Raw genomic sequence first — 25,546 nt, 5'->3', positions numbered from 1 at the left:
AATACTAACAGAAAACATGACATTTAGTGTTTTGCCTTACAGTATAATCTTTTAATGTGAAAAAGCAATAAGTACATATGTAGAAATATGAGGGTTAATGTGAATAATCTGTAACTATGGTAGGTAACTAGAATAATCAGTGGACACATTATTGTTGATCACACAGCCTCACTGTTCCTGGGTTAACCCAGAATCCAGCATAGAGAGGCTGAGTGAATGTGGTGTGGACTGTGTGTAGGAGGGTCATTGTGTCAGAGACGCTGTAGAAGGACAGAGTTCCTGCACTGTGATCCACATACACTCCTATTCTGGAGGATGATGAGGCTGAGATCTCAGTCTGAATGTTGTTGTGATAGAAAGAGAGAGAGGGAGAACACTGCAGACTCCAGGACTGACTGTTGTGTCCAAACCAGCTCTCATCACCTCGTCCTTTCCTGCTGATCCCTTTATATGAGACTGATATGTACACATATCCTTCACTGCTCCACTCAACCTCCCAGTAACAGCGTCCACTCACACTCTCCTTACTCAATGCCTGACACCAGAAGTCAAATCTCTCTGGATGATCAGGGTAACACTGGTATGTCTTGGTGTTTGTAACCACTCTGTTCTCCTCAGACAGACTGAAGTTCTGATTCACTGTGTTGGGATCCAGAGTTAGCCGACAGAAATCTAACAAAGAGGAAAAGAAATATGAACATTTAATGGTTTCCTTCACAAAAAAGTGCTTTTTTTAGTAGAAACCTATCAATATCTGCTTTCTTCCTTCCCCCACTTCTGTAGTTTCTTATTTCAGACACTTTATTTTATTTTTAATTAAAAAAATTGAATATTCATATTTCAATAAGCATGTGTGTGTTTATTGTGTATGTGTTTTCACATACATTGCAGAAAATCTTCTCTGCTCTTTAACTCTGAGTGTAAAGCCATCTCAGCTTGTAGCTCTGTGGAGAAAGAAACAACAAGTGGGATAATGTTTATTATGTGTTTAATCAAAGATAAAAATTTGCAATATTTACCAAAAAATTAAAAATAAAAATAAAATGTTAGCCAGGTAGATATTAAAAAATATATCACTTTTAATGATTACAAAATTATTTGGAGCACAGTTATGAAATTTTGCTAAAAAGTATACTTTTCATACTTTTTTCCATAGAATTCCATGACATGAGCTGCCAGGCTGCCAGTGTGTTGCATTTCTGAACCCAAAATCTATATGTCATATTTTAATCCTACAAGTCCACAGATTCCAGCTGGGATCACTAATAAATAGCAAGTACAGTTCTTATCTCCAGTTCATAAATTCAAAATATTCCTGTGAAATTCACAGATTCATCAAAAGTGTTCTATACATGTCATTTAAATAAAACAGATTTTAACAGTAAAATATTCAGTTAGTTTACAAAATTTCCGAATATTAAATTATGTTTGTGAAAGAGTGTAAGGTCATCTTGAACAATTCAACACAAGACTTATTGAAGGTCAATCATGTGCTCATCAGACACTAACTTTAGTTAAAAATGTCCACTCTGCCATAGATCTCAGGTGGATACATTCTTGGGAAAAATTCACAGAAATCTCTGCAAAGCCAAATAATCTCTTTCATAAAATGTCATCATTTTCTTTGTGTCGATCTATCAGCACAAAGATCCAGGTGTTCTAATCTAGCCAGTGCACATGGATGCGTGTGCAACTATATCTGTGCCCCCATTCATTTTTTATTAGGAAAAAGTAAAAACCATTTGAATCCCCATATGTCAAATACAAGGAGTGACACAGCTCATCCAGATGTGCAATTGAACCCAGGCTTTCAGGTATGGAAGTAACTCAAAACTTTTTTTTACTTTATTCCCTCTGTCTTTTTTATTAATTGATTTTTTTTTTCTTTTATTATTTAGTGCTTATGCTGTTGTCACAAGTGACTCGAGAGCCAGGCTTAGAGGGATCAGGAGCAAACTCTGAGAGACTTGAGAGCAATTACCCAAATACCAGCTTGATCAAGAGGTGTGTGCACATAGCATGCAAACTCATGACTGAGCACAGAACAAAGAGCCACTCTTAAGTAGAGTGGAACACAGGTGTGACCAGTTGTCTCTAAGTACCTAGAGATGGCTCTCTGCTCCCATCTAGTGGTGGCATTGGGTCTGACCACAGGATGGGCTCTGACAGTGACAGACAGAGACTGACCTGTCATACAAGGCTTGCGGCCAGATCAGTCCTGCAACACTATCCCGTCCAGCATGCAATGGAGCATAATGTGCGCTCCCTCCTCCAAAAACAATGTATGGACAGTGGTTACACCTCCATTCTACCACACCGGTCATATCACCAAACATACTAGCTGTATTTTAGCTGCAGTTCAACCAATATAAACACTATAAACATTCAGCTCAGAATGAATAAAGTTGCAGCAAAAAAAAGATGCCAGGTGTCTAGATCAAGCAAATAGGTAGGTTTAAAACACCTACTTCCTGGGGACATTTTTTACACTTTGTAAAAAGTACTGTACTATTACTCATGTACTCAACATTTCAAGGTTGACCACAAGGGGCTACATTTTGCTGTGGATGTTTTGTCATATTTTTAAGATCTTGAAGGAATTTAAGGTTGATTTCTGGAGATTTTTGTAATTGGCCCTTTTAGTGGTTGAGTTTGACACCCCTGCTTTAGGCTATACCAAGACATACAGTATGAAGAATTTAACTGTGTCACAGTTGTCATAAAAGGGTAGCAATAAGGACAAAACCTCTTATGACTCACCCATATCGTCTCTATACGAGCAAAGACTCTGTTGAGGTAGGGATTCATCCTCATGTTCTTCATCAGAAGAGCTCCTTTCACTGTACAGAGAGATTTTACTGAATTCCCGCTTGCAGAATTCCTCTAGTCTTTCTTTCAGATCAAAGAGAGATTTTCTCACTTCATCAAATGAGAGATGTTGATGGACAGTGATGCTGGGTGAGTCCTCAGATCCAGAAGAGACACAGAGAGACTGGAAACTCTACACAGAGAGAGAGAAACACAATGTACAAGAGTAAAGGCCTGTCATGTTTTTTTCTTAATTCATTTATTGCTGTTATATATCAGGTCCTGAAAAATTGACTCCAAATAAAAAACAATTCTTATAGTTGTGTTTCTTCTGTTTCATTTAAATTCAGAGGGACTGTGTTGGAAGAAGATGATGTCTAATTTGTTTTCTTGCCAATCAGAATTATATTCTTCAATCTGCTTTGTCTTGTCATGCTCTCAACCCAAAAAAAACAAAAAATCTTTTTAGTTGAGGCTATAAAACCCAAGTGAATGAGCTAGCTAGCATTTTGAGAGTTTTATCTGCAATAAGACATCCAATTTAACTGTGTTTAACTACCCATTTGTGTAACCATTTATTTTGTTTAGTTCACTGCAACGTGGACAGCTCACCAGACAGAGGATGTCAAACACCCACATTGTAGTTTTGTTCTGAGAGGCAGTGTGAGAAGAAGGCGCAGGGGTGTAGCTTCTAGTTAGGACAAAATTGCTGGGTCAAGACTGCCCCTTCACCTATCTCAAAGATATCCACCTCCATCATGAAGGGGAACTCTGGGTTCAGAAGTTGGAGCACTAGGGCTGAGGTCAAACGCCACTTATTTTCCTTGAAGACTTCCTGGGCTTCCGGTGTCCACTGAAACTGCCCTGAACTCTTTTTTCTGAGGGCGGTCAGTGGAGTGACTATTGTGCTAAAATTCTTTATAAATCCACGGAAGGAGTTAGTGAAGCCTAGGAAGAGCTGTACCAAGTGGAGGCATGTGGGTTATGGCCATTGAGCCATGGCCTGAACCTTGGCTGGATCCATGCTCAGGCGGTCCTATGACACCACAATCTCAGAAAGGATAGTGTTTGAACATGGTACAGTGATTTCTCCAACTTCACAAACAAGTCAGTCTCCAGGAGCAGCTGGAGAACCTGCCAGATGTGGGCTATGTGTTCCTATTGGTTCTTGCTGTAGATGAGCATGTCATCCAAATAGATGAACATGTAATGGTCAAGCATCTTCCTCAGAACCTTGTTAACGTAGCACTGGCTGGGGCATTCATCACCTCAAAGGGCATAACTAACTATTCATAGTGGCCAGATGGGGTAATTAAGGCTGTCTACCATTTGTCCCCCTCCTTTACCCTGATAAGGTTATAGGCACTGCGCAGGTCCAGCTTGGTGAAGATGTATGTCTGTTGCAGTGCCTCAAAGGCAGAGGACATGAGAGGTAAGGGGTAGCAGTCCTTAACCGTGATCTTATTGAGTCCCCAGTAATCTATACAGGGGTGAAGACCCCTGTCTTTCTTGCCTGCTCCCGCTGGGAAGGTCAGTGGCCGCATGATACCAAGTGCCAGGGACTCCTGGATGTAATACTCCATGGCCTTACATTCTGTGGCAGTCACAGAAAATAGTCAGTCCCGAGGGTTACTGGTGCCAGGTAACAGGTTTATGGCAATATCATAAAGCCAATGGAGGGGAAGGAGCTAGGCCTTCTTCTTGTCAAAGACCTCCTGGAGGGTACTTCAGAAAGGTCATAGGAGCCTGGATCTGGGGTTTGGGAATTGATACCTCGGAGAACTGGGACCTATAAACAGGAGGTCTGGCACAAGGGACCCCATTAAAGGATGGATCAATTCTGCCAGTCCAGACAGGGATTGTGGTGCTGGAGACAGGGAGAGACCTGCTCAGTATCTGATGTAAGCAGTTTCGTTTGGCAAGAGACTGCCCCTGACTTAAGAGATTGCCCATCGATGGGACAGGTAGAAGTTGGTTATTGGGCACTTTGTGTAGTCCTCTGTGAATAAGACTCAGAGAGTCTGATGGATTTTGTCACTCTTTATTACCAAAAACCTTCTACTTTGAGAGGAAGTGGACATTTAAGAGGTGTGCTGAATAACCGACCATAAAAACTTGTGGTATACTTTGGCAATCATGTAAGGATATCTCATATATTAGCTATAGCAAACTCTCAAATAACTTTAAAAGGCATGATGCTAAAAAAAAATCCATACGTTCCTTCAATCAAGTGATCAAATCTTGGCCTTGTTGCACTTCTTGTTACATTGTGCTGAGCATACAAAAACTTGCCATTGTTTGTTCCACATCAGATTGCTAAAATCTGCTCACAGAATTGTGAAACACAGACACATGCAAGCATACCCCTCTATGGAAATCAAAGCAAAGAAAAGATGCCAGGTGTCTAGATCAAGCAAATAGGTAGGTTTAAAACACCTACTTCCTGGGGACATTTTTTACACTTTGTAAAAAGTACTGCACTATTACTCACCTACACAGACACATGCAGGCATACCCCTTTATGGAAATCTTTAGTATCATTGTGAGTTTCAGAACTTTTTTGAGGAACAAGTTTTTCTCTATAGATCAGACAGTGCTGGTTACCTGGAGGAAATGGATGTGATCCTCTGTGTGTGAAAGCTGCTCCAGCTCAGTGTCTCTCCTCTTTAGATCAGCAATCTCCTGCTCCAGTTGCTCCAGGAGTTCTTCAGTTCGACTCAGTTCAGCCTCCTCCTGAGCTCTGATCAGCTCTGTTACCTCAGAGCAAATTTTTACAAGGGAGCAGATCAGTTCAGAAAGGATGCTCTCACTGTCCTCCACTGCTGCCCTGTGCAGAGCTCTGTTACAACACACACACAAGATGGAGCTCCATTTACACACCAGCTATCATTCACTCTCTCACTGGGACTCTAGATGACTCACTGTCCACATTGTGGCTGTGTAGGATCTCTAAGTGTCCAACACTGGACTCCTCACTGTCTGACTGGAGGAGAGTCTGACTGAGCTGTGAAACAGCTGCTCCAGCAGATCTCTGCTCACTACTCACCTTAAGAGTCTTCACAGCCTGTTTCACCTCCTGCAGCTTCTTCTCTTTCTCCTGGAGTCTCTGCTGAGAATTCATACGCATTTCCACTAGCTGATTCTGAAGAAAATTATTTTATTTAGTTAGGTTATTTGTGAATTTTGACATATAAGCAGGCCTGTACATAGACATTTTGGGGGCAGGAACTCAATGGGATAAAAGGCAACCTGACCATTAGTGTAACCTAATTAATTTACTACATATTGCGATAACTGCTATTAATATACACAGTGAAATAATTTCTTCAGAAGACACTAAATGTCGTATTAAGAGTTTTTCCAAGGCAGCCTGAAACACTAGCATTACAGCCCAAATGAACATTTGTACCCTAACCTACTGTGAACAAAGGTACCTGCCAACATTGTATTTGGTTGTCGTTCAAATGAACTACATTGTGAAATAGGATGCTGATCTTATCAGTGCTTTGTTGTTCACATTCCTTGCATTGTCGTGATGCAGGTATCTCTGTCAGGTAGGAGTGAACTGTGGGGAAATCTCCACAACCAGGTGAGGCTGGATGTGAAATGTGTGCTGGGAGATAAGAGCTGAGGTTGATTAAAGGTTGATTGACTGGTTTGACTCGTTTAGCACTAACAATGAGACAGACATCATGTAGGCTACCAGCCCCTTACCCACAACAGTGTCACTTAAGTCATTTCACTCATTCTCATAACCTAAATTTGATATAATTACAGCATTAATCCTATACCTGAATAATTCAACTCACTGTACATGAAGACATTCTATAAATGTTCATTTTCTCACCTGGTACTTGGATCGTTCTGTTGCAGCTGTAGCTGTATCATGGCCTTTGTGCTCATTCATCATACACAAATAACAAATGCCGCTGTGATCAGTATGACAGTAGATCTCAATCAGTTTTCCATGTTGAGAGCAGATCTTCTCTTGTATCTGTTTGGAGGCTGTGATCAGCTGGTGCTTCTTGAAGGCAGGAGACTGATAGTGAGGTTTAAGATGAGTTTCACAGTAAGAAGCCAGACACACCAAACAGGACTTGATGGCTTTGAGTTTTCTCCCAGTGCAGGAATCACACTCCACATCTCCAGGTCCAGCGTAACAGTGAGGAATAACTTGAAGTTTCTTCTTTAGTTCCTCCACCACTCCAGCCAGCATGTTGTTTCTGCGTAGAACAGGCCTTGGAGTGAAAGTTTCTCTGCACTGGGGGCAGTTGTAGACTGACCTCTGATCATTCTGATCCCAGTGTCCATTAATACAAACTTTACAGTAACTGTGTCCACAAGGAGTCGTTACTGGATCCTTCAGCAGATCCAGACATACTGGACAGCTGAACTGGTCCTGATCTACTGAAATACTGGCCTCTTCCATTTTCCTACACTCACAGACTGAGAGAGAGCAGCTCTCTGAGATCAGTTTCATTTGCTCAGAATGACACAAGCTGCAAAGTGGGAGTGGTTACTTGTAAAGGATTTTGATTGGGCAGATCTCTCAAGGAATATACAAGGAAGCAGAATATTCATAGCCATTCCTCAGGGGTACTGTAACAGGTGAAAACATTCATTTTTCAAAAATCTTAAAATGAAATAAGATAAAACAATTTATTTTCTTTTATTTTTATTTATATATTCCTTTATGTGACAGTAGTCTGGAAAATTCAGGTGAGATCCCCTGCCTCATTTTAAAGGTTGTAGGAAAATAATGTGTATGAGAGTTTAATGTTTATGTAAGAATAGTATGTGCTTTAGCTGCCTACTAGAAAAATTTAAATATAATAATTTGGAAATGTTAATTTAAGGGGGTTGTAGGAAATAGCTGCCCCCCTTACAATTGTTTTTTTTTTTGTTCTTTTTTTTGAGTAGATTGACAGTAGGTTGACTAACCAGTGCCATCTACTGGCAAAATATAATCTCTGCAGGAGCAATTAAGGTGGAACAGAATATTCAAATAAGAGTAAGAAGGAAATATCAGTCTTGTTGATGACTTCGTAACAGTTTCACTCATCATAAGGTTTTAAAACCCAAAAAGTCAAATTAATCTTGAAATAGTATAACTGACTAATGGAAATTACTTAACATAAAAATTGTGTATGAACGGATTCTAAAAGTGAGAAGTATAAAGCTGTAAATGTGCTTTAAGATGGGTGATGGCTCACAGATTTGTTTATTATTTCCCTACCAAACACCTTTCATGTTTTTTCATCATTAATTTCCCATAAATTGATCGCCTGTACAGTGGTGTAATTAAGAAATGTAACAGATTCTCTTTTATAAATACAAAAAAAGCATTAATTGATTTAAAACAAGTTCTATTGCTCACTTGTTTGTCAGATTGTAGAGCTGCAACTGTATCATGGCCTTCGTGTTCGTGCATTGTAAACAAATAGCAGATGCAGCTGTGGTCAGTACGACAGTAGATCTCAATCAGTTTATCATGTTGAGGGCAGATCTTCTCTTGTTGCTGTTTGGAGGCTTCAACCAACTTGTGTTTCTTAAAGGCAGGAGACTGATAGTGAGGTTTAAGATGAGTTTCACAATAAGAAGCCAGACACACCAAACAGGACTTGATGGCTTTGCGTTTCCTCCCAGTGCAGGAATCACATTCACATCTCCAGGTCCAGCGTAACAGTGAGCAGGAGAAGCAGCTGGAATTCTGTCTGTAGATAAAGTCTGTAGATAAAGAAGCAGCAGATTGGGGGTGACTACATGTGAAAGAATTTAATTGAAGGAATATTTTAGAGCTAAAAGCTTAATGTCTATAGACATTCTTACTCAGAACTCACTGTACTTATTCGCGAATATAATATTCTTTTACTGCAAATTGATTTTACTTTGAGTTGAAATAAGAATTGTGATGTGTTCCCTTCTTTTCTCCTAGTGAGGTGCATTTTGAATCATCTGAACCTGTTTGATTGTCTTTTTTGGGAGTCCAGTTAGGAGACCATTACAGTGATCAATCCTGCTAGAAATAAAGGCATGAATGAGTTTCTCCAGGTCTGCTTTAGTCAGAAAATCTCTGATCTTGTTGATATTCTTAATGTGATGAAAAGCTGATTTAGTAACTGCTTTGAAAACTAAGATTAGAGTCCATTAGTACACCTAGGTTACATACTAGTTCTTTAGATTTTAGGGTTCTTGAATTATAGTGGAGAATTTGAGATGATTCACTGTATCGATTAAAATTTCATTTTTGATAGCACTAAACTGGGACATTTTAACCATGACATCTTTACGTGGTGATGGAGAGGACATGGGCTCTTTGGCAGATATAGATGTATTATTGGCTTCCCTGATACTCTGGATTTTAGTGTTAAAAAAGGTAGAAAACTCATGCATTCCATATATGTAGGTGACTTTGTCAACCATGGTGAAGAGTAGGGGTGCGGGAAAAAATCGATTCTTAGATGCATCGCGATGCAGACGTGAATGATTCTGAATCGATTCACAAATGTCAAAAATCGATTTTCTAAATATTTAATTTATAACGTAATGTTGACGGAACGCAAAGGGCAGAACTTGGAAGTGGGTAAGTGCAGCGCCCGGACAGTCTGTGGCGGCACATAACAAAAACAACTGGATGAGTGAGAAATCCGACCGGCTCCCTCTGCATTAAAGCCAGGTTAGATCAGGAGTCACAACACAAATGTTAAGAAGAGCCATTTTGTCCTTTCAACAAAGTCAAACCACCTTGGGAGCCACAGCATTTAATGTTCAGTATGTGATAATGTCCTAGTATAGGCAAAAAAATATAAACATAAACACAGACTTACACTGCTCTGCTTTAAGCTTTAGCTTTAGCCGCTTTTCTTCCAACTCCGCCAGAAAACATTTCCTCAAAAGTTGAATAGTTTCTTGTAAAATGTCTCTCAGCTTTCGGCTGTTTTACGAGGCTGAATTCGCTTTTCACTCGCCAGCTTCCTACTGAACTTTCCCGTTCCACCTTAAATTCTGACTGAGGCGCCGAATGTAAATGCGGCACCATTTAAGGTGGAACGGGAAATTAGAAAGAGAAGCGACTTCATCTAAGCAACTATTTAGTTAGTGTTTAGACAGTCTCTTGTTGCGGATTTAACTTGCCAGGAAACCAACTGCGCTGCTTATAAATGCGAAGTCCATTCATCTCCAAATGTTATGTTCATCTGTCTTTCTCTTTTCCTTTTTCGTTCGCTACTATTTCAGCGAAACCTCGTTGCTACGTGAGAAACGCCAGTTCTCAGTTGTTGCATAATAGGGCTTTCGTGGCCCCCCCCATCACGAGACCGAAACCGAAGTTATAAAATCACTGAAATAAACGGGTAGGACTGCTGTAACGTGCTGCGTGCTCATCCATTACCACTGGATCTTATTTAACCGTAACAGCGCATTTTATTATAGATGACTGGCAGCAGCGTCTCCAAACGAGCAGTTAATGAGAGCCTTGTAGTTCACTTACCACATCACTTCCATTTGTTTTATTAATAAAAGATATTGGACGTAAATGCATTATGGATCATTACAAATTCTTTGTTTTAAAACTACCAAGTCCTCAGACAGTAAGAAAATAGAAATCATATAAAAAAAAAGATGCATTGAGATGCATCGATAATCATTCTACAATCGCATCACAGCCCCCTGAATCGTAATCGAATCGAATCGTGAGGTGCCTAAAGATTCCCACCCCTAGTGAAGAGTATTCTGCTGTTGTTAATATTATTGTTGATAATGCTAGAGAAAAAGGATCGTCTAGCTTTGCACATTATTGTGTTGTAATCACGAAGCCAATCTTTGAAGATTTCTTTGTGAATTTGAAGTTTTACGCCATCTGCGTTCAGCATTCCTCCAAGGAGCTTTCTGTTGGCATGACACAGTTGCAGCTTTAACTGGTGCAGTCTCATCCATAACACTGACAATTTTTGAGTTAAAGCTATCCAGCAAAGCATCAACAGAGTCAGATGGCTTGCATGGCGCAGAACACATTTTGCTAATGAAAAGTGTAGCTGTGCTGTCATTTATGAACCTTTTCTTAAAGCAAATGTGTCTGGTCTTAATGTTTAGTGAGGTCCACATTTCAAAGAAAAACAAGTTAGAAAAATCAGTTAGTTTGCAATGAAGTCCCTGTAGTTACTGAATAATAAGCCTTAGTGTGTAGTAAGCCTGGGATTTTAAGGGGTTCAGAGACAAACTCTTTGGTGGAGGTGCAGTAAAACTGGAACATGCACCAGTACAGGTCTAACTCTAGCATTTTGGGGGTCCTAAGCAAGATGTGTTGAGGAGTCTCCCCTATCTTGCTTGCTGATATACTGTAGAATTAGATGACTAACACAAACTGTCTAAATATTGCATATTTATAACTTGCTAATGTGTGTTGATGACAGGATGCTCATTTGGGGGTCTAATAAGCTACACTTTAAATTACAGATCACCTTCTCTAGCATTGTAGATCCATTGCTCTGTCTCACTTTCAGTATTTCTTGCTTACCCAGTTATACTTAAGCTTAGTTGCATTTAAATCTGGTGGCAGTGGTGACATTTTTGCTTTTTAACTGTTATAAATGCTGTACTTTCTAAATATTTACATGGTTTGATTTCTTTTTCCTTATTTTGCAACTCCTGTTCATGTTCACTCGATTGGCTGTTCATCAAAAGTGTCTTGCTTTCATATGCAAACACTCAAGGATTAATCAAAGACTGAGTATCTAAACCTGGATTAATCACAGCCTGAATATCTAAACCAGGATTAATCACAGTCTGAGTGTCTAAGCCTGGGTTAATCACAGCTTGAGTATCTAAACCTGGATTAATCACAGCCTGAATATCTAAACCTGGATTAATCACAGTCTGAGTGTCTAAGCCTGGGTTAATCACAGCTTGAGTATCTAAACCTGGATTAATCACAGCCTGAATATCTAAATCTGGATTAATCATAGTCTGAGTGTCTAAATCTGGATTAATCAAAGCCTGAATATCTAAACCTGGATTCATCACAGCTTGAGTATCTAAACCTGGATTAATCACAGCCTGAATAACTAAACCTGGATTAATCATAGTCTGAATATCTACACCTGAGATACACAAAGATACACTATATTGCCAAAACTATTCACTCACTCATCCAAATCATTGAATTCAGGTGTTCCAATCACTTCCATGGCCACAGGGGTATAAAACCAAGCACCTAGGCCTGCAGACTGCTTCTACAAACATTAGTAAAAGAATGGGTCGCTCTCAGGAGCTCAGTGAACTCCAGCGTGGTACCGTGATCGGATGCCACCTGTGCAACAAGTGTAGTTGTGAAATTTCCTCGCTACTAAATATTCCACAGTCAACTGTCAGTGATATTATAACAAAGTGGAAGCGATTGGGAACGACAGCAGATGCTGTGGATGCTGAGGCACATGCGCAGAGGTCACCAACTTTCTGCAGAGTCAATCGCTACAGACCTCCAAACTTCATGTGGCCTTCAGATTAGCTCAAGAACAGTGTAGAGAGCTTCATGGAATGGGTTTCCATGGCCGAGCAGCTGCATCCAAGCCTTACATCACCAAGTGCAATGCAAAGCGTCGAATGCAGTGGTGTAAAGCGCCGCCACTGGACTCTAGAGCAGTGGAGACGTGTTCTCTGGAGTGACGAATCACACTTCTCTGTCTGGCAATCCGATGGATGAGTCTGGGTTTGGCGGTTGCCAGGAGAACGGTACTTTTCTGACTGCATTGTGCCAAGTGTAAAGTGTGGTGGAGGGGGATTATGGTGTGGGGTTGATTTTCAGGAGTTGGGCTCGGCCCCTTAGTTCCAGTGAAAGGAACTCTTAATGACCAAGAGATTTTGGACAATTTCATGCTGTCAACTTTGTGGGAACAGTTTGGGGAAGGCCCCTTCCTGTTCCAACATGACTGCACACCAGTGCACAAAGCAAGGTCCATAAAGACATGGATGAGTAGTCTTCAAGGGGGATTGCATACATAAAACAAAGATACACAAAACAAACATACAAAAATACAAGATAGTACATCGATATACAAACATAATTACAAAGGTAAAAAAATAAAATAAAATAAAAATAGGACATGCATTGACACTCATTGCATGCTAATTCATGGGAGAGTTACCTGTTTAATACCCGAATGGCTGTAAGTACGAAACTCTTACTCAAGTGGTCTGGACCATGCGTGATTATAAGTGCCTTGCGGATCAGAAATGAGGTCACACACTCGAAAAGTTGACAGGTTCGAATACCAATGAGTTTGCTGGCCGGATTAGTTATGTTTATGACTTTATTCTTATTGGAAACTGCAAGCATATTGAAAAGAACAGATGGCATCATACATTAGAACTGGTTTGATGATGCTATGATACAGGAGAAGGAGATTGAACAGACAACGAAGGAAGGATGAACAGACATGTGTTGCAATTTACAGATGGCTGTAAATCTATAAATGTACAAAGTAAATTATGTAACAAAAGTAAACAGTCAGTTATTCAAATAGTACCAATTAGCTATGCAAATATAACTTTTATATATTAACAAACTGTTATATTCAGTTGCTGTTTATTAGGGCCTGTTATTATAAAGTGTTACGAGCTCTTCATCAAAGCATGTGAAACCACTTTATTCATTTGATTAAACAAATCATATTCAAAAACAGCTTTATTTTAAAAATAGCCATTTGTAAAAAAAATTAAATAAATAAAAAATATTGCTATCAAACAGCTATAACATTACTTAATGCACTGTTATTATTTTGCTTGATTAAAATGAAATCAAATTGATGAGCAGGACTGGAGCACCCCAAACCCTAACTGTAACTGTAAAATTAACTTTCTTTTCTTTAATTTCTGAAAAAACGCCAGTAGCTAACCTTTTACTAGCTAACTTCAGTAAATTTCTAGGCATTTTCTTCATCATTTTCTGCTCTTGATTATTTATTATAATGAGGAAACCAACTTGGCCAGTGCTAAAATGAAAACTTGAGAAAGATTTGTTGTTAATAGGCTACAAGCAAATACTAGCTACTAGGAACTACATTCCTGTTAGCATCTTATACTGCCTACTTGTTTGGATAAGTATGATATTTTAGAGCATTTCCCTACCTTTGCTTTTTTCTTGCCTTCTTGCCACCATTTCTTTTTCTCTTTTTGCCACTGTAGCTCATCCTTATATGATCCATGGATAGAAACTTTTACACTGGCAAGCAATGCAAAAAGTAATGCAGTGTTGAATACTGCCTGTTGTGTCAACCAGATACAGTTTCACATCACTGTGGCAACAGGCTAAACTCTACTGACTCAATGACGTTCATTAACTGATCAATTGCAAAGTGCCAACCAGTGCTGTACTACTTGAGGAGATGCCTTTCGCTTCAACTCCTTAATTCCTGTATATCTAAATTAGTGTCTAAATTACCAGGTTACTACTTACTACATCACTGCCTACTAAATATTGAAATTACTACTTACTAAATTACTATATTACTATATACTAAATATCTAAATTCATACCTACTAAATTACTACTTTTTAAATGACCTAATTACTACTTAATAATTACGTAATTTACTTATTTACTAAATTACTACTTACTAAATATCTAAATTACAACTAACTATATTATTAAATTACTACTCACTAAATTACTAAATGATTACTTACTAAATGACAACTAACTAAATTACCACATACTGAATATCTAAATTACTTACAGAACTGCTATTTACTAAATTACTACTTACTCAATATCTAAATTACTAATAACAAAATAACTAAATGACTACTTACTAAATTACTACTTACTGAATTATTACTTACTAAATTACTAGATTACTACTTACTCAATATCTAAATTACTAATAACAAAATAACTAAATGACTACTTACTAAATTACTACTTACTAAATTACTACTTACTAAATGTCTAAATTACTTACTAAAGTGCTCCTTACTAAATTACTAGTAACTAAATATCTAAATTGTTACTTACTGAATAACTACTTACTAAATTACCACATAATTACCCACCCTAGAAAGGATGTGAAAGTTGGGTCTGAACTCTTTCTTTTCCCTATTTATTCTTATTCTTATTCTGCTCTCTTGTTAGATAACCATAATATACCACATAGACATCATTTGGGGTCACACAACTTCACAGTTCTCCCATTAAAAAAAAACTCACCATCAACCCAGAATCCAGCATAGAGAGGCTGAGTGAATGTGGTGTGGACTGTGTGTAGGAGGGTCATTGTGTCAGAGACGCTGTAGAAGGACAGAGTTCCTGCACTGTGATCCACATACACTCCTATTCTGGAGGATGATGAGGCTGAGATCTCAGTCTGAATGTTGTTGTGATAGAAAGAGAGAGAGGGAGAACACTGCAGACTCCAGGACTGACTGTTGTGTCCAAATCTGCTCTCTTTACCCCGTTGTTTCCTGCTGATCCCTTTATATGAGACTGATATGTACAGTCCATGTCGTCCACTGCTCCACTCAACCTCCCAGTAACAGCGTCCACTCACACTCTCCTTACTCAACACCTGAGGCCAGTAGTAAAATCTCTCTGGATGATTAACGTAACACTGCTTAAACCCAATGTGTGTCACAGCTCTGTTCTTCGCAGACAGTTTGAGATAATCATTTGCTGTGTTGGGATCCAGAGTCAGCCGACAGAAATCTAACAAAGAAAATACATAAAATAAATGTGAACACTGGAAAAGAGTATTGCTTTGAAATTAGTTGACTCATATGTTTACATTGTGAGTGTCTGTTTGAGTATGAGTGTTCCGTGTGTGTTTTGTGTGCGTGTCGTGTGGATGTATGTGTGTGCATTGTGTGTGTGTCATACATATGTGTGCTGTATGTGCTGTGAGTGTGTGAGTACATGTATTTATGTTTGAGTACTTGTCTTTGTATCCCTGTGAGGACCACTTCTCACTTGAACTGATGCACAAATTATAATCAAGTACTTTCAAAGTTTTTTAGGGTTTTGTTCACAGAATGTACTTCTTTTAATTAATTAACAGTTTTGTGTGCTGTCTGTGTGTGTGCTGTCTGTGTGTGTGTGTGTGTGTGTGTGTGTGTGTACATACACTGTTGAAAATCCTCTCTCGATTTTGGTGCAGAGGGTAAAAGATTCTGAACTGCTGCAGCTGTGGAGAAAGAAAGAAAAAGAAAAGCTTCATGTTATTTTATATTATGATTATATAATTTTAGGCTGCTTAAAGTTGATTGTCAAGCTAACATGTGATCTAATTTTAGAAGTTACTAATAATTAATAGTGTGTATTTGTGTGTATATTCTGTATAGTGTGGTGTGTGTACATACACTGTTGTAAATCTCTGTTTCTTGGTGCTGATGGTAAAAGGTTCTGAACTGCTGCAGCTGTGGAGAAAGAAAGAAAAAGAAAAGCACCATATTATGTCATTATACTGTATTTTGTTATATTTTATTATATACTTTTAGTCTGCTTAAAGTTGACTGTCAAGCTAAAGCCTGAATTAATTGTAGAAGTTAATGAATCATTTATAGTGTGTCTATGTGTGTGTGGTATGAGTGTGCGAAGTATGTTTGTTTGTATGTATGTGTGGCATGTTTGTGTTGTATTTGTGTATATTGTGTGAGCGTGCGTGCGTGTGTGTGTGTGTGTGTGTGTGTGTGTGTGTGTGTACATACACTGTTGTAAATCTTGTAAAGAAAGAAAAAGAAACGTGGCATGCTCTGTTTTTACATACGTCTGTGTTATATACGTGTATATTGTGTGTTTGTACAAGTATATGTGTGCGTGTGTATATACACTGTTTTAAATCATCGCTGGTTTTTGGAGTAAAGGGTAAAAAACTTTACCCTCTGCACCAGCTGGGGAGAAAGAAAGGAAAAGTGCAATATTATGTTATTATATATTCTTAATATTTTATTTTACACTTATTGAGCAATTTATTAGGAACATATCCTTGTTTCTACACTCATTGTTCATTTAATTAGCTCCACTCACCATAGAGGAGCACTTTGTAGTGCTACAATTACAGACTGTAATTGTCCGTTTGTTTGTCTGCATACTTTGTTACCCTGTTCTTCAGTAGTCAGAACAGTGCTGCTGGAGATTTTAAACACTGTGTTCCCTCACTGTCCACTCTATTAGACACTCCTACCTTGTTGGTCCAACTTGTACATATAAATTCACTGATGACAGCTCATCTGTAGCTGCACAGTTTGTGTAAGTCATACTCTAGTCCTTCATCACTGAGATATTATAGTACCAGCTGCATGGTCCCTCCAAAAAGCCCTTATGAGCTCAGGGTCCAGGATGTGCCGGGCTGGGACCCAGCATCATTCCTCCGGCCCAAACCCTCCCAGTCTACCAAGTACTGGGTGCCACTGTGGACTTGCAGATGGTGGACAGTGTAAGCTGGGGAACCTGCTATCACTTGTGGTGGTGGGGGAACAAAGGGAGAAACCCGAGGACTACAAAGGACCGCCTTAGGATGCGAAACATGGAACATTGGGTTAATTCACAAGGTTTAGGGGATGAGAAACCTGACATGTTATTTTGAAAGGGCAGATAATGTGGGGCCAGGTTTTTGGACACCTTTAGTGGCAGGCCCCTGGTGGAGAGCCAGACTTGTTGCCCCAGATGGAAGGAAGGACCCAAATGTCACCTACGATCAGTGGTTTTCTTCTGCCATGCCACTGCCTTTTGCAGAGCCACACAGACCTTCTGCCATGACAGTAAACAACTAACAAAATCTCAAGCTGCAGGAACCTCGACCTCAGACTCCTGCTCAGGAAACATGGGTGGAGGATACTCGAAAGGCAACATGCCCAGAGAGGTGTTCCACAAGGTGTTATGGGCATACTCCACGCAGAGCAGGTGCTCAGACCAGGTGGAGGGCCTAGAAGATGCCACACATCTGAGCATCCTCTCGAGTTCCTGGTTTATCCTCTCAGCCTGCCCATTTGACTGGGGGAGAAAACCCAAGGATAAACCTACATTGACTAATTTGCAAATTGCCCCCCAAAACCTGCTGGTAAACTGGGGCCCTCAGTCAGGAACCACGTTTGTGGGAAAATGATGGATTCTGATCAAGTGCTGCAGCAGGAGTGTGGTGGTCTCTTTGGCCAATGGGAATTTTGGTAGGCCTATAAATCTACAGGCCTTGGAAAATCGATTTCCCACAACTATTATCATTGTATTCCCCTGAGATGATGGTAAGCCAATGTTGAAGTCAATGGATTTCACTGACCAAGGCCTGGATGGTATGGGCAGAGGTTGGAGCAGACCTGCAGGTTTCATTCTGGGCTCTTTGTTCTGTGCACACACCTGGCAGGCTGCTACATAGGTCCGTACATCTCTTTCTCAGTTGGGCCACCAGAAATGCCTTTTCAGGAACTCCAGTGGACATGTTACTCCTGAATGGCTAGTAAAAGGTGGGAGAATGACCTGACTGGAGAACCTGAGGAACATACTGTCGCTTAGATTGTCCACCCCCAGGGTCTGGCTTAGTTCAAAAGAGCCTCTTGGATGGCTGATTCCAGCCCCCAGTGCAATGGGGCAATGATTCGGGATATAGGAATGATAGTTTCCAGGAACTGGTTAGCAGGAGGTACATCCTGTTGCCTGGAGAGGGCATCAGGCTTGATGTTCTTCAACCTGGGACGATAAGAGAGTGTAAAATCGAAGCGAATGAAGAACATTGCTCACTTGGCCTGACGGGGGCTAAGACATTTGGCCTGTTGTATATAGCCCAAAGTCTTATGATCCGTCCAGACCAGGAAACGATGTTTGGCCCCCTCCAGCCAATGCTGCCATTCTTCCAGGGCCAACTTCAACTCTAGCAACTCATGATCCCCAACATTATAGTTCCGTTCAGTGGGAGTAAGGCGATGTGAGTAGAAAGTACAAGGGGTGCAGCTTGTGGTCATCCAAAGAATGCTGGGACAACACTGTGGCCTATGCCCACTTCAAAGGTGTCAACCTCCACTACAAATGGCAATGCAGGATGCTTAAAATACAAATGATTCTTGAGCAGGAGCTGGAATACTCAATGTACATGAGTTATGTGTTTGTCTACCAAACAGGTGTAGACAGGTGTAGAGTATGTTTTCTGTGTAGTACGTGTTGTCTGTGTGTGTGAGTTTGTGTAGTATGTCTGTTGTGTGTGTGCGAGTATGTGTCTGTATGTCTGTGTGTGTGTGTTGTACATACACTTTAGTGAATCTTCTCTGCTTTTTGGCACTAAGGGTAAACAACTCTGAACTGCTGCAGCTGTGGAGAAGGACAGATAAAGAAAAGTGCCATATATATATATATATATATATATATTATTACATATATTAAGGCTGCTACAAGTTGACTATCAAACTAAAATGTGATTTGATATTAAAGGTTGATGAATAATTTATAGTGTGTCTTTGTGGTATGTCTTGTATATGTGTGTGTTGCGTGTGTGTGTGGGTGTTGCGTGTGTATTTTTGAGTATGTGTGTGTGTGTGTGTGTGTTGTACTTACACTGTAGTGAATCTTCTCTGGTTTTTGGCACTGATGGCAAAAATTTTTGACCTGCTGCAGCTATGGAGAAAAAAAGAAAAATGTCACGCCTCCCTCTGGGCTGGCTGGAACTACAGCCAACGGGGCCACCCAGAACTCCAATTCCCAGGAGTCCTTGCTGCATCACATGACTATGGACTTAGAGATCCACCTATCAGCGCTCCTCATCTCCAGACTTCTGATTGCACTCACACCTGTTCCCTATTTCCTTTGTCATGTAGTTTAGTACATAAGCCCAGGCTTTAGGATAGTTACTTTGTGAAGTATTGTCACCTATGTGCATACCAAGCATTTCTCCACTGTTCTGGTTTTTGACTTTCTGCTTTGGCTTTTTGACTGTGATTTTGGACGACCGCTTTGTTATTAAAGATCTTAACTCAAGCCTCTGCTGCGAGTGTCTGGTTCCATCTGCCACCGTTATAAAAAGAAAAGCACCATACTATGCTATTATATACCACTCAACATATAGAAGCACTTTGTAGTTCTACAATTACAGACTGTAGTCCGGCTGTTTCTCTGCATACTTTGTTACCCTGTACTTTAATGGTCAGGACCCCCACAGAGCAGGTATTATTTGGGTGGTGTATCATTCTCAGCACGTTAGTGACACTAACGTGGTGGTAGCATGTTAGTGTCTGTTGCACTGGTCTGATTGTGTCCACTCACTGTCCACTCTATTAGACACTCATATCTAAACCTTGTCAGTCCACCTTGTAGGTATAAATCAGAGATAGTAGCTCATCTGTTTGCTGCACAGTTTTTGTTGGTCATCCTCTACTCCTACATCCTTTTTAATTGTGTGTGTATTCTTTGTAGTATGTGTATGTGTGTGTGTCTGTAAATGTGTGCGGGACATGTGTCGTGTGTGTTGTGTATTGGTGTAAGTGTGTATGTTGTCCATGTCTGTGTGTTTGTGTTGTGTGTGTGTTCGCAGGTATTCATGTGTGGGTGTTGTGTGTAAGTGTGTTTGAGTATGTTTTCTGTGTAGTATGTGTTGTGTGTGTCGTGTGTAAGTGTGTGTGTTTTGTGTTTATTGTGTGTGTGAGTTTGTGTGGTATGTCTGTTGTGTGTGTGCGAGTATGTGTACGTATGTCTGTGTGTGTGTGTGTGTGTGTCTGTATGCTTTTGTTTGTGTAATCTGTGTAGTATCTACGTGTTATTTCTTTTGTTTGTCGTGTGTTGTACATACACTTTAGTGAATCTTCTCTGCTTTTTGGCACTAAGGGTAAACAACTCTGAACTGCTGCAGCTGTGGAGAAAGACAGATAAAGAAAAGCGCCATATTTATATATATATATATATATATATATATACATATATATTTATATATATATATATATATTTAATATTATTATTGCATATATTAAGGCTGCTACAAGTTGACTATCAAACTAAAATGTGATTTGATATTAAAGGTTGATGAATAATTTATAGTGTGTCTTTGTGGTATGTGTTGTATATGTGTGTGTTGCGTGTGTGGGTGTTGTGTGTGTATTTTCGAGTATGTGTGTGTGTGTGTGTGTGTGTGTGTTGTACGTACACTGTAGTGAATCTTCTCTGGTTTTTGGCACTGAAGGTAAACAACTCTGAACTGCTGCAGCTGTGGAGAAAGAAAGAAAAAGTGTCATGTTATTATATTTTATATGTATTTTTATATATTTTAATGCTGTTTAAAGTTGACCATCAAGCTAAAACCTGATTTAATTTTAGAAGTTACTGAATAATTTATATTTTGTGTGTGTGTGTGTGTGTGTGTGTAAGTGCCTCCACTGTTTTGTTTTTGATACCAAAAATTGTGAAATGTTGCACATTGAGAATGTAAGTGCAAGTGCATAAACACAGAGTTCAGCAGTCAGAGTTAGAGAGGAATGTTATATCATTAGTGTGTAAATGATGAAATCTTGTCTGACCTTTACTCTGAACAAGATGTTCATCATTGTCTCACAGCAGAAGCTCCTCTTACCATGTGGAGAGATTTTACTGAATTCCTGCTTGCAGAATTCCTCTAGTCTCTCTTTCAGATCAGAGAGAGATTTCTTCACTCCATCAAATGAGAGATGTTGATGGACAGTGATGCTGGGTGAGTCCTCAGATCCAGAAGAGACACAGAGAGACTGGAAACTCTACAGAGAGAGAGAAACACAATGGAGAGAGAGAACAATGTACAAGAGTATAATCTGTCAACTTTTTCCCTTAATTTATACTTGCTGGTATTTATTGGGTCCTGCAAAGATAAAACAATACTTGTAGTTTTGTGCTTCTTCTGTTTCACTTAAGTTCAGAGGGATAATGTTGGAAAAAGATGAAATCAAGTTTTTTTCTGACCAAACAGCATTAGTTTGGTTTAGTTTCATGTGCTACCCTTTTTTAGGCCCTGCCCTCAATGGCTCTGTCTGAATGTAGAGTTTGGAAGTTAGGCTTAAACGTGCTGTCTGGCTCGGACAGAGTTCAGACACTTGCAGGCCATTCTTAGGTAAAAAAAGGGTTTATTAACAAAGGAAGTATCCGTAATCAAAGTCAGCCAGTCCAATGTCAAAAACCAATACACCAAAACAGTAACCATGAGGAGAGCCCAAAAAGCAATGTCTAAAAAATGGAAACAGGGTCAAACCAGAAGTCACAACAATACTGAGAGGGCAAGGCAAAAAGACAAGTTCGAAGAAAACGAAGCAAGGCTCATACACAAAATGGCAAACAGGCAAAATGGAAGGCTCGGTAAGGCTCTGATAACAAAGGCAATACTTCACAACTTGACTAAACTAAAGGGCTTAAACCAACAGATAAACATAACGAGGAACAGGTGAGAGTGATCAGTAGTCAGGTGAGGCAGAATGTTGGAGAGTCTTGTGAGGGAGGTTAGTGGTCATGTGATCAGGAGTGGGGTTCTCGGTAATGAAGTCTGGAGGCTGGGTGGCAAAGACTTTTTTTTTTTTAATTTATCTTGTTTACCCTGAAGAACAAAATGGGCAGTATCAGTAAAATAAGCTGGTATCTCTTAAGTCTCTGATCAGCAAGTCTAAGTCAAATCTTTAATCTTCAGTTGTAAATGAGAGATCTGTGCTATTTTTGAACCGGAAAACTGATTTGTGTATTTTTGTATGTTGTAGTTTGCACTTTTGTTTTATGTGTATTATGTGTGGCTCTGTGCAAAGAGGACTTAAGAGTGGATTTTGTCTCTCAATGAGGCCAAGGATCATCTATTTTGAATAGAAGGGGGCATATGACTGATGTGCAGAAATGCATTGGCCAACATGAATGACATTTCAACCTCTTGGAAAATATTTAAAGACAAATACTGTGAAATTCCCAATTTTTTTTGCAATATTTACACTCTATCTTGCCATGAGAAATGCATACAGATGGACATGCGGAAGCCAATGTGAATGTTATGACAATTTATAGAAAGTCGTGGCCATGTTAGTGTACAATCAATACCGGATGGTCCATGTAATTCTCTTTGATTCAAATGATTATCAGTTCTCATACCTTAAGTATTAGTGAGACACTTTTTGCAATTTGCAATCAGGTCAGACAGTGATTGTTACCTGGAGGAAATGGATGTGATCCTCTGTGTGTGAAAGCTGCTCCAGCTCAGTGTCTCTCCTCTTTAGATCAGCAATCTCCTGCTCCAGTTGCTCCAGGAGTTCTTCAGCTCCACTCAGTTCAGCCTCCTCCTGAGCTCTGATCAGCTCTGTTACCTCAGAGCGCTTTTTCTCAATGGAGCGGATCAGCTCAGTAAAGATCCTCTCACTGTCCTCCACTGCTGCCTGTGCAGAGCTCTGTTACAACACACACACAAGATGGAGCTCCATTTAAACACCAACTATCATTCACTCTCCCACTGTGACCCTCGATTGTTAGTTGTAGTGAACCCCCTCTTAGCCGCTTGGCTGCTCTTGTTTGAATTGTGTTGAGTGAAAGTTAGATAGAGCGATGAAACATGAACTTCCACCTTCATACCAAAGTGTCTGGTTTTGCCTGCCAACCCTAGCTGATAAAAAATAGTGCCATTTTTGACATTGTCTGGGTTAACTAATGTTGTCTACCCACATTGTTTAAAAAAAAAGTTTTAAGATAATCTAGTGTGAAACGTCACTTGTGGCCTCTCGTGTTTATGAACTGGCTGAAAAGCAGTTGGTAACATTGTCCACATTGTGGCTGTGTAGGATCTCTAAGTGTCCAACACTGGACTCCTCACTGTCTGACTGGAGGAGAGTCTGACTGAGCTGTGAAACAGCTGCTCCAGCAGATCTCTGCTCACTACTCACCTTAAGAGTCTTCACAGCCTGTTTCACCTCCTGCAGCTTCTTCTGTTTCTCCTGGAGTCTCTGCTGAGATTTCTTCTGCTCCTGCTTTAGCTGACTCTGGGGAAAAAAGAAGAGGTTTTATTGAGCTATTTGTGTATTTTCATGTACAAACAGGCTCATGCACAGACATTTTGGGGGGCAGGAACTCAATGGAACAAAAGGGCAACCTGACTATGATTGAACCCTAATATATTGGTTTAGCAGGTTATTTGCACCTCGGCCTGCCAACATTATTTGTGGTTGTTATTCAAATTAACCACATTGTGGTGTTTGTGCACATGCCTGCATATAAGTATCTATATATATAATTGGCAGCTGAAGAGGTAAAGTTTACTCTTGTTCTTCTAAGTTTTGACCTAAGAAATGTGTTCTGGGTGATAAGAGTTCGCTGATTAAATGTCGAATGACTTGTTTGACTCGTTTAGTTCTAACAATGTGACGAGACAAGTTATTTAGGCTTAGGCTTTCACTTAAGTCATTTCATTTATTACCATAAACTAAAATATATGTATAATTATCGCAGCAACCATGATGAAAATTGATTAGGCATAAAGTCATTCTATAAAATCTCTTGTTCTCACCTGTTTCTCAGATCGTTCTACTGCAGCTGCAACCAGTATCATGACCTTTGTGTTCATGCATCATACACAAATAACAGATGCAGCTGTGGTCAGTACGACAGTAGATCTCGATTAGTTTATCATGTTGAGGGCAGATCTTCTCTTGTAGCTGTTTAGAGGCTTTGACCAACTTGTGATGCTTAAAGGCAGGAGACTGATAGTGAGGTTTAAGATGAGTTTCACAATAAGAAGCCAGACACACCAAACAGGACTTGATGGCTTTGCGTTTTCTCCCAGTGCAGGAATCACACTCCACATCTCCAGGTCCAGCGTAACAGTGAGCAGGAGGAGCAGCTTGGTGTCCCGTTTTCTTCAGTTTCTTCAGCACATCAGCCAACATGTTGTTTCTGTGTAGAACAGGCCTTGGAGTGAAAAGTCTCTCTGCACTGGGGGCAGCTATAGACCCCCCTCTGATCATCCTGATCCCAGCAGCCATTAATACACATCATACAGAAACTGTGTCCACAGGGAATAGTCACTGGATCCTTTAGCAGAATCAGACATACTGGACAGTTGAACTGGTCCTGATCTACTAAAATACCGGCCATTTTCCTGCAATCACAGACTGAGAGAGCAGCACTCTGAGATCAGCTTTGTTTGCTCAGAATTAAAGGAGTTGCAAAGTGGGCGTGGTTACCTGTGGATGATTTTGATTGGGCAGATCTCTCAAGGATTTTTTTTTAGAGCTAAAAGCTCAATGTCTATAGACAATCTTACTCAGAACTTATTTCACTTGATGGTAAACAGAGTATTTTCTACTAGAACAGACTTTTTTTTTACTAGCTTTTGCTAGTGCATTATTTTGCTACACTGGTAAGCAAGGCACAAAGTAATGCAGTCTGGAATACTGCTTGTGTGTGTGTGTGTGTGTGTGTGTATATACACTGACATGCCAAAAGCCATGACATAGCAGTATGTAAATTGATTATGAAGTGGCTTTACCTCAGGGGATGGCTTGGGAATGCCCACAACTGAATAGGTTGAGAGGTGTTATCTTGTGAGTGAGGTTGAAGACTGGTCAGCATGCTCATGGCAAGGCAACATGAATTATCAGAGTTTGAACAAGGTATGATAGTGGGACTGGCAACATTTGGCGTGCTCCAATGAGCCATGGTACCAATTGTTTTGGGCTGATGGTAGGGTTTGTGTGTGGTGCAGACACCATGAAGCCATTCTACCCCAGTTGTCAACAAGGCACTGTGCAGGCTGCTGGTGGTTCCATACTGGTGTGGGATGTGATCTCA

General features: G+C 39.9%; 3 protein-coding genes across 4 annotated transcripts in view; all 3 read right to left on the bottom strand.

The window, feature by feature from the left end:
• LOC118815297 (tripartite motif-containing protein 16-like) overlaps nt 1–25,546 on the bottom strand; it is a 42,984-nt gene that overhangs the window by 8,381 nt on the left and 9,057 nt on the right. The gene's annotated exons all lie outside the window — the stretch shown is intronic.
• LOC118816072 lies at nt 112–24,850 on the bottom strand. The gene is given in 17 exon segments (XM_036582581.1): nt 112–672; nt 885–944; nt 2,188–2,212; nt 2,761–2,840; nt 3,541–3,766; nt 4,155–4,402; nt 5,731–5,950; nt 6,656–7,241; nt 12,951–13,131; nt 15,011–15,505; nt 20,916–20,975; nt 21,339–21,498; nt 22,921–23,154; nt 23,644–23,739; nt 24,264–24,296; nt 24,298–24,675; nt 24,677–24,850. Coding segments are annotated over 17 exon segments (3,780 nt in total). The 3' UTR covers nt 112–148.
• On the bottom strand, nt 5,540–7,237 carry LOC118815314 (E3 ubiquitin/ISG15 ligase TRIM25-like). Of its 2 annotated transcripts, XM_036581350.1 has the most exons (3): nt 6,656–7,237; nt 5,855–5,950; nt 5,540–5,647 (listed from the first exon to the last, which is right to left on the bottom strand). In XM_036581350.1, exons 1-3 carry the CDS (start codon nt 7,235–7,237, stop codon nt 5,615–5,617), a joined length of 711 nt encoding a protein of 236 aa, XP_036437243.1. In that variant the 3' UTR covers nt 5,540–5,614. The 2 variants fall into 2 exon arrangements, with proteins under 2 accessions (XP_036437243.1, XP_036437242.1); XM_036581349.1 differs by lacking the exon at nt 5,540–5,647 and having other exon boundaries at nt 5,666–5,950.

Source organism: Colossoma macropomum, unplaced genomic scaffold, assembly GCF_904425465.1.
Source record: "Colossoma macropomum unplaced genomic scaffold, Colossoma_macropomum, whole genome shotgun sequence".
NCBI classification, from domain to species: Eukaryota; Metazoa; Chordata; class Actinopteri; order Characiformes; family Serrasalmidae; genus Colossoma; species Colossoma macropomum.
This window is presented reverse-complemented; position numbering and strand designations above follow the sequence as displayed.

Coding starts and splice junctions, on each gene's coding strand:
- LOC118815314 (XM_036581349.1), bottom strand. CDS start 7,237: ATGGAAGAGGCCAGTATTTCAGTAGATCAGGACCAGTTCAGCTGTCCA. Junction 5,951..6,655: donor CAGAACGATCCAAGTACCAG/GTGAGAAAATGA, acceptor AATTTTCTTCAG/AATCAGCTAGTGGAAATGCG.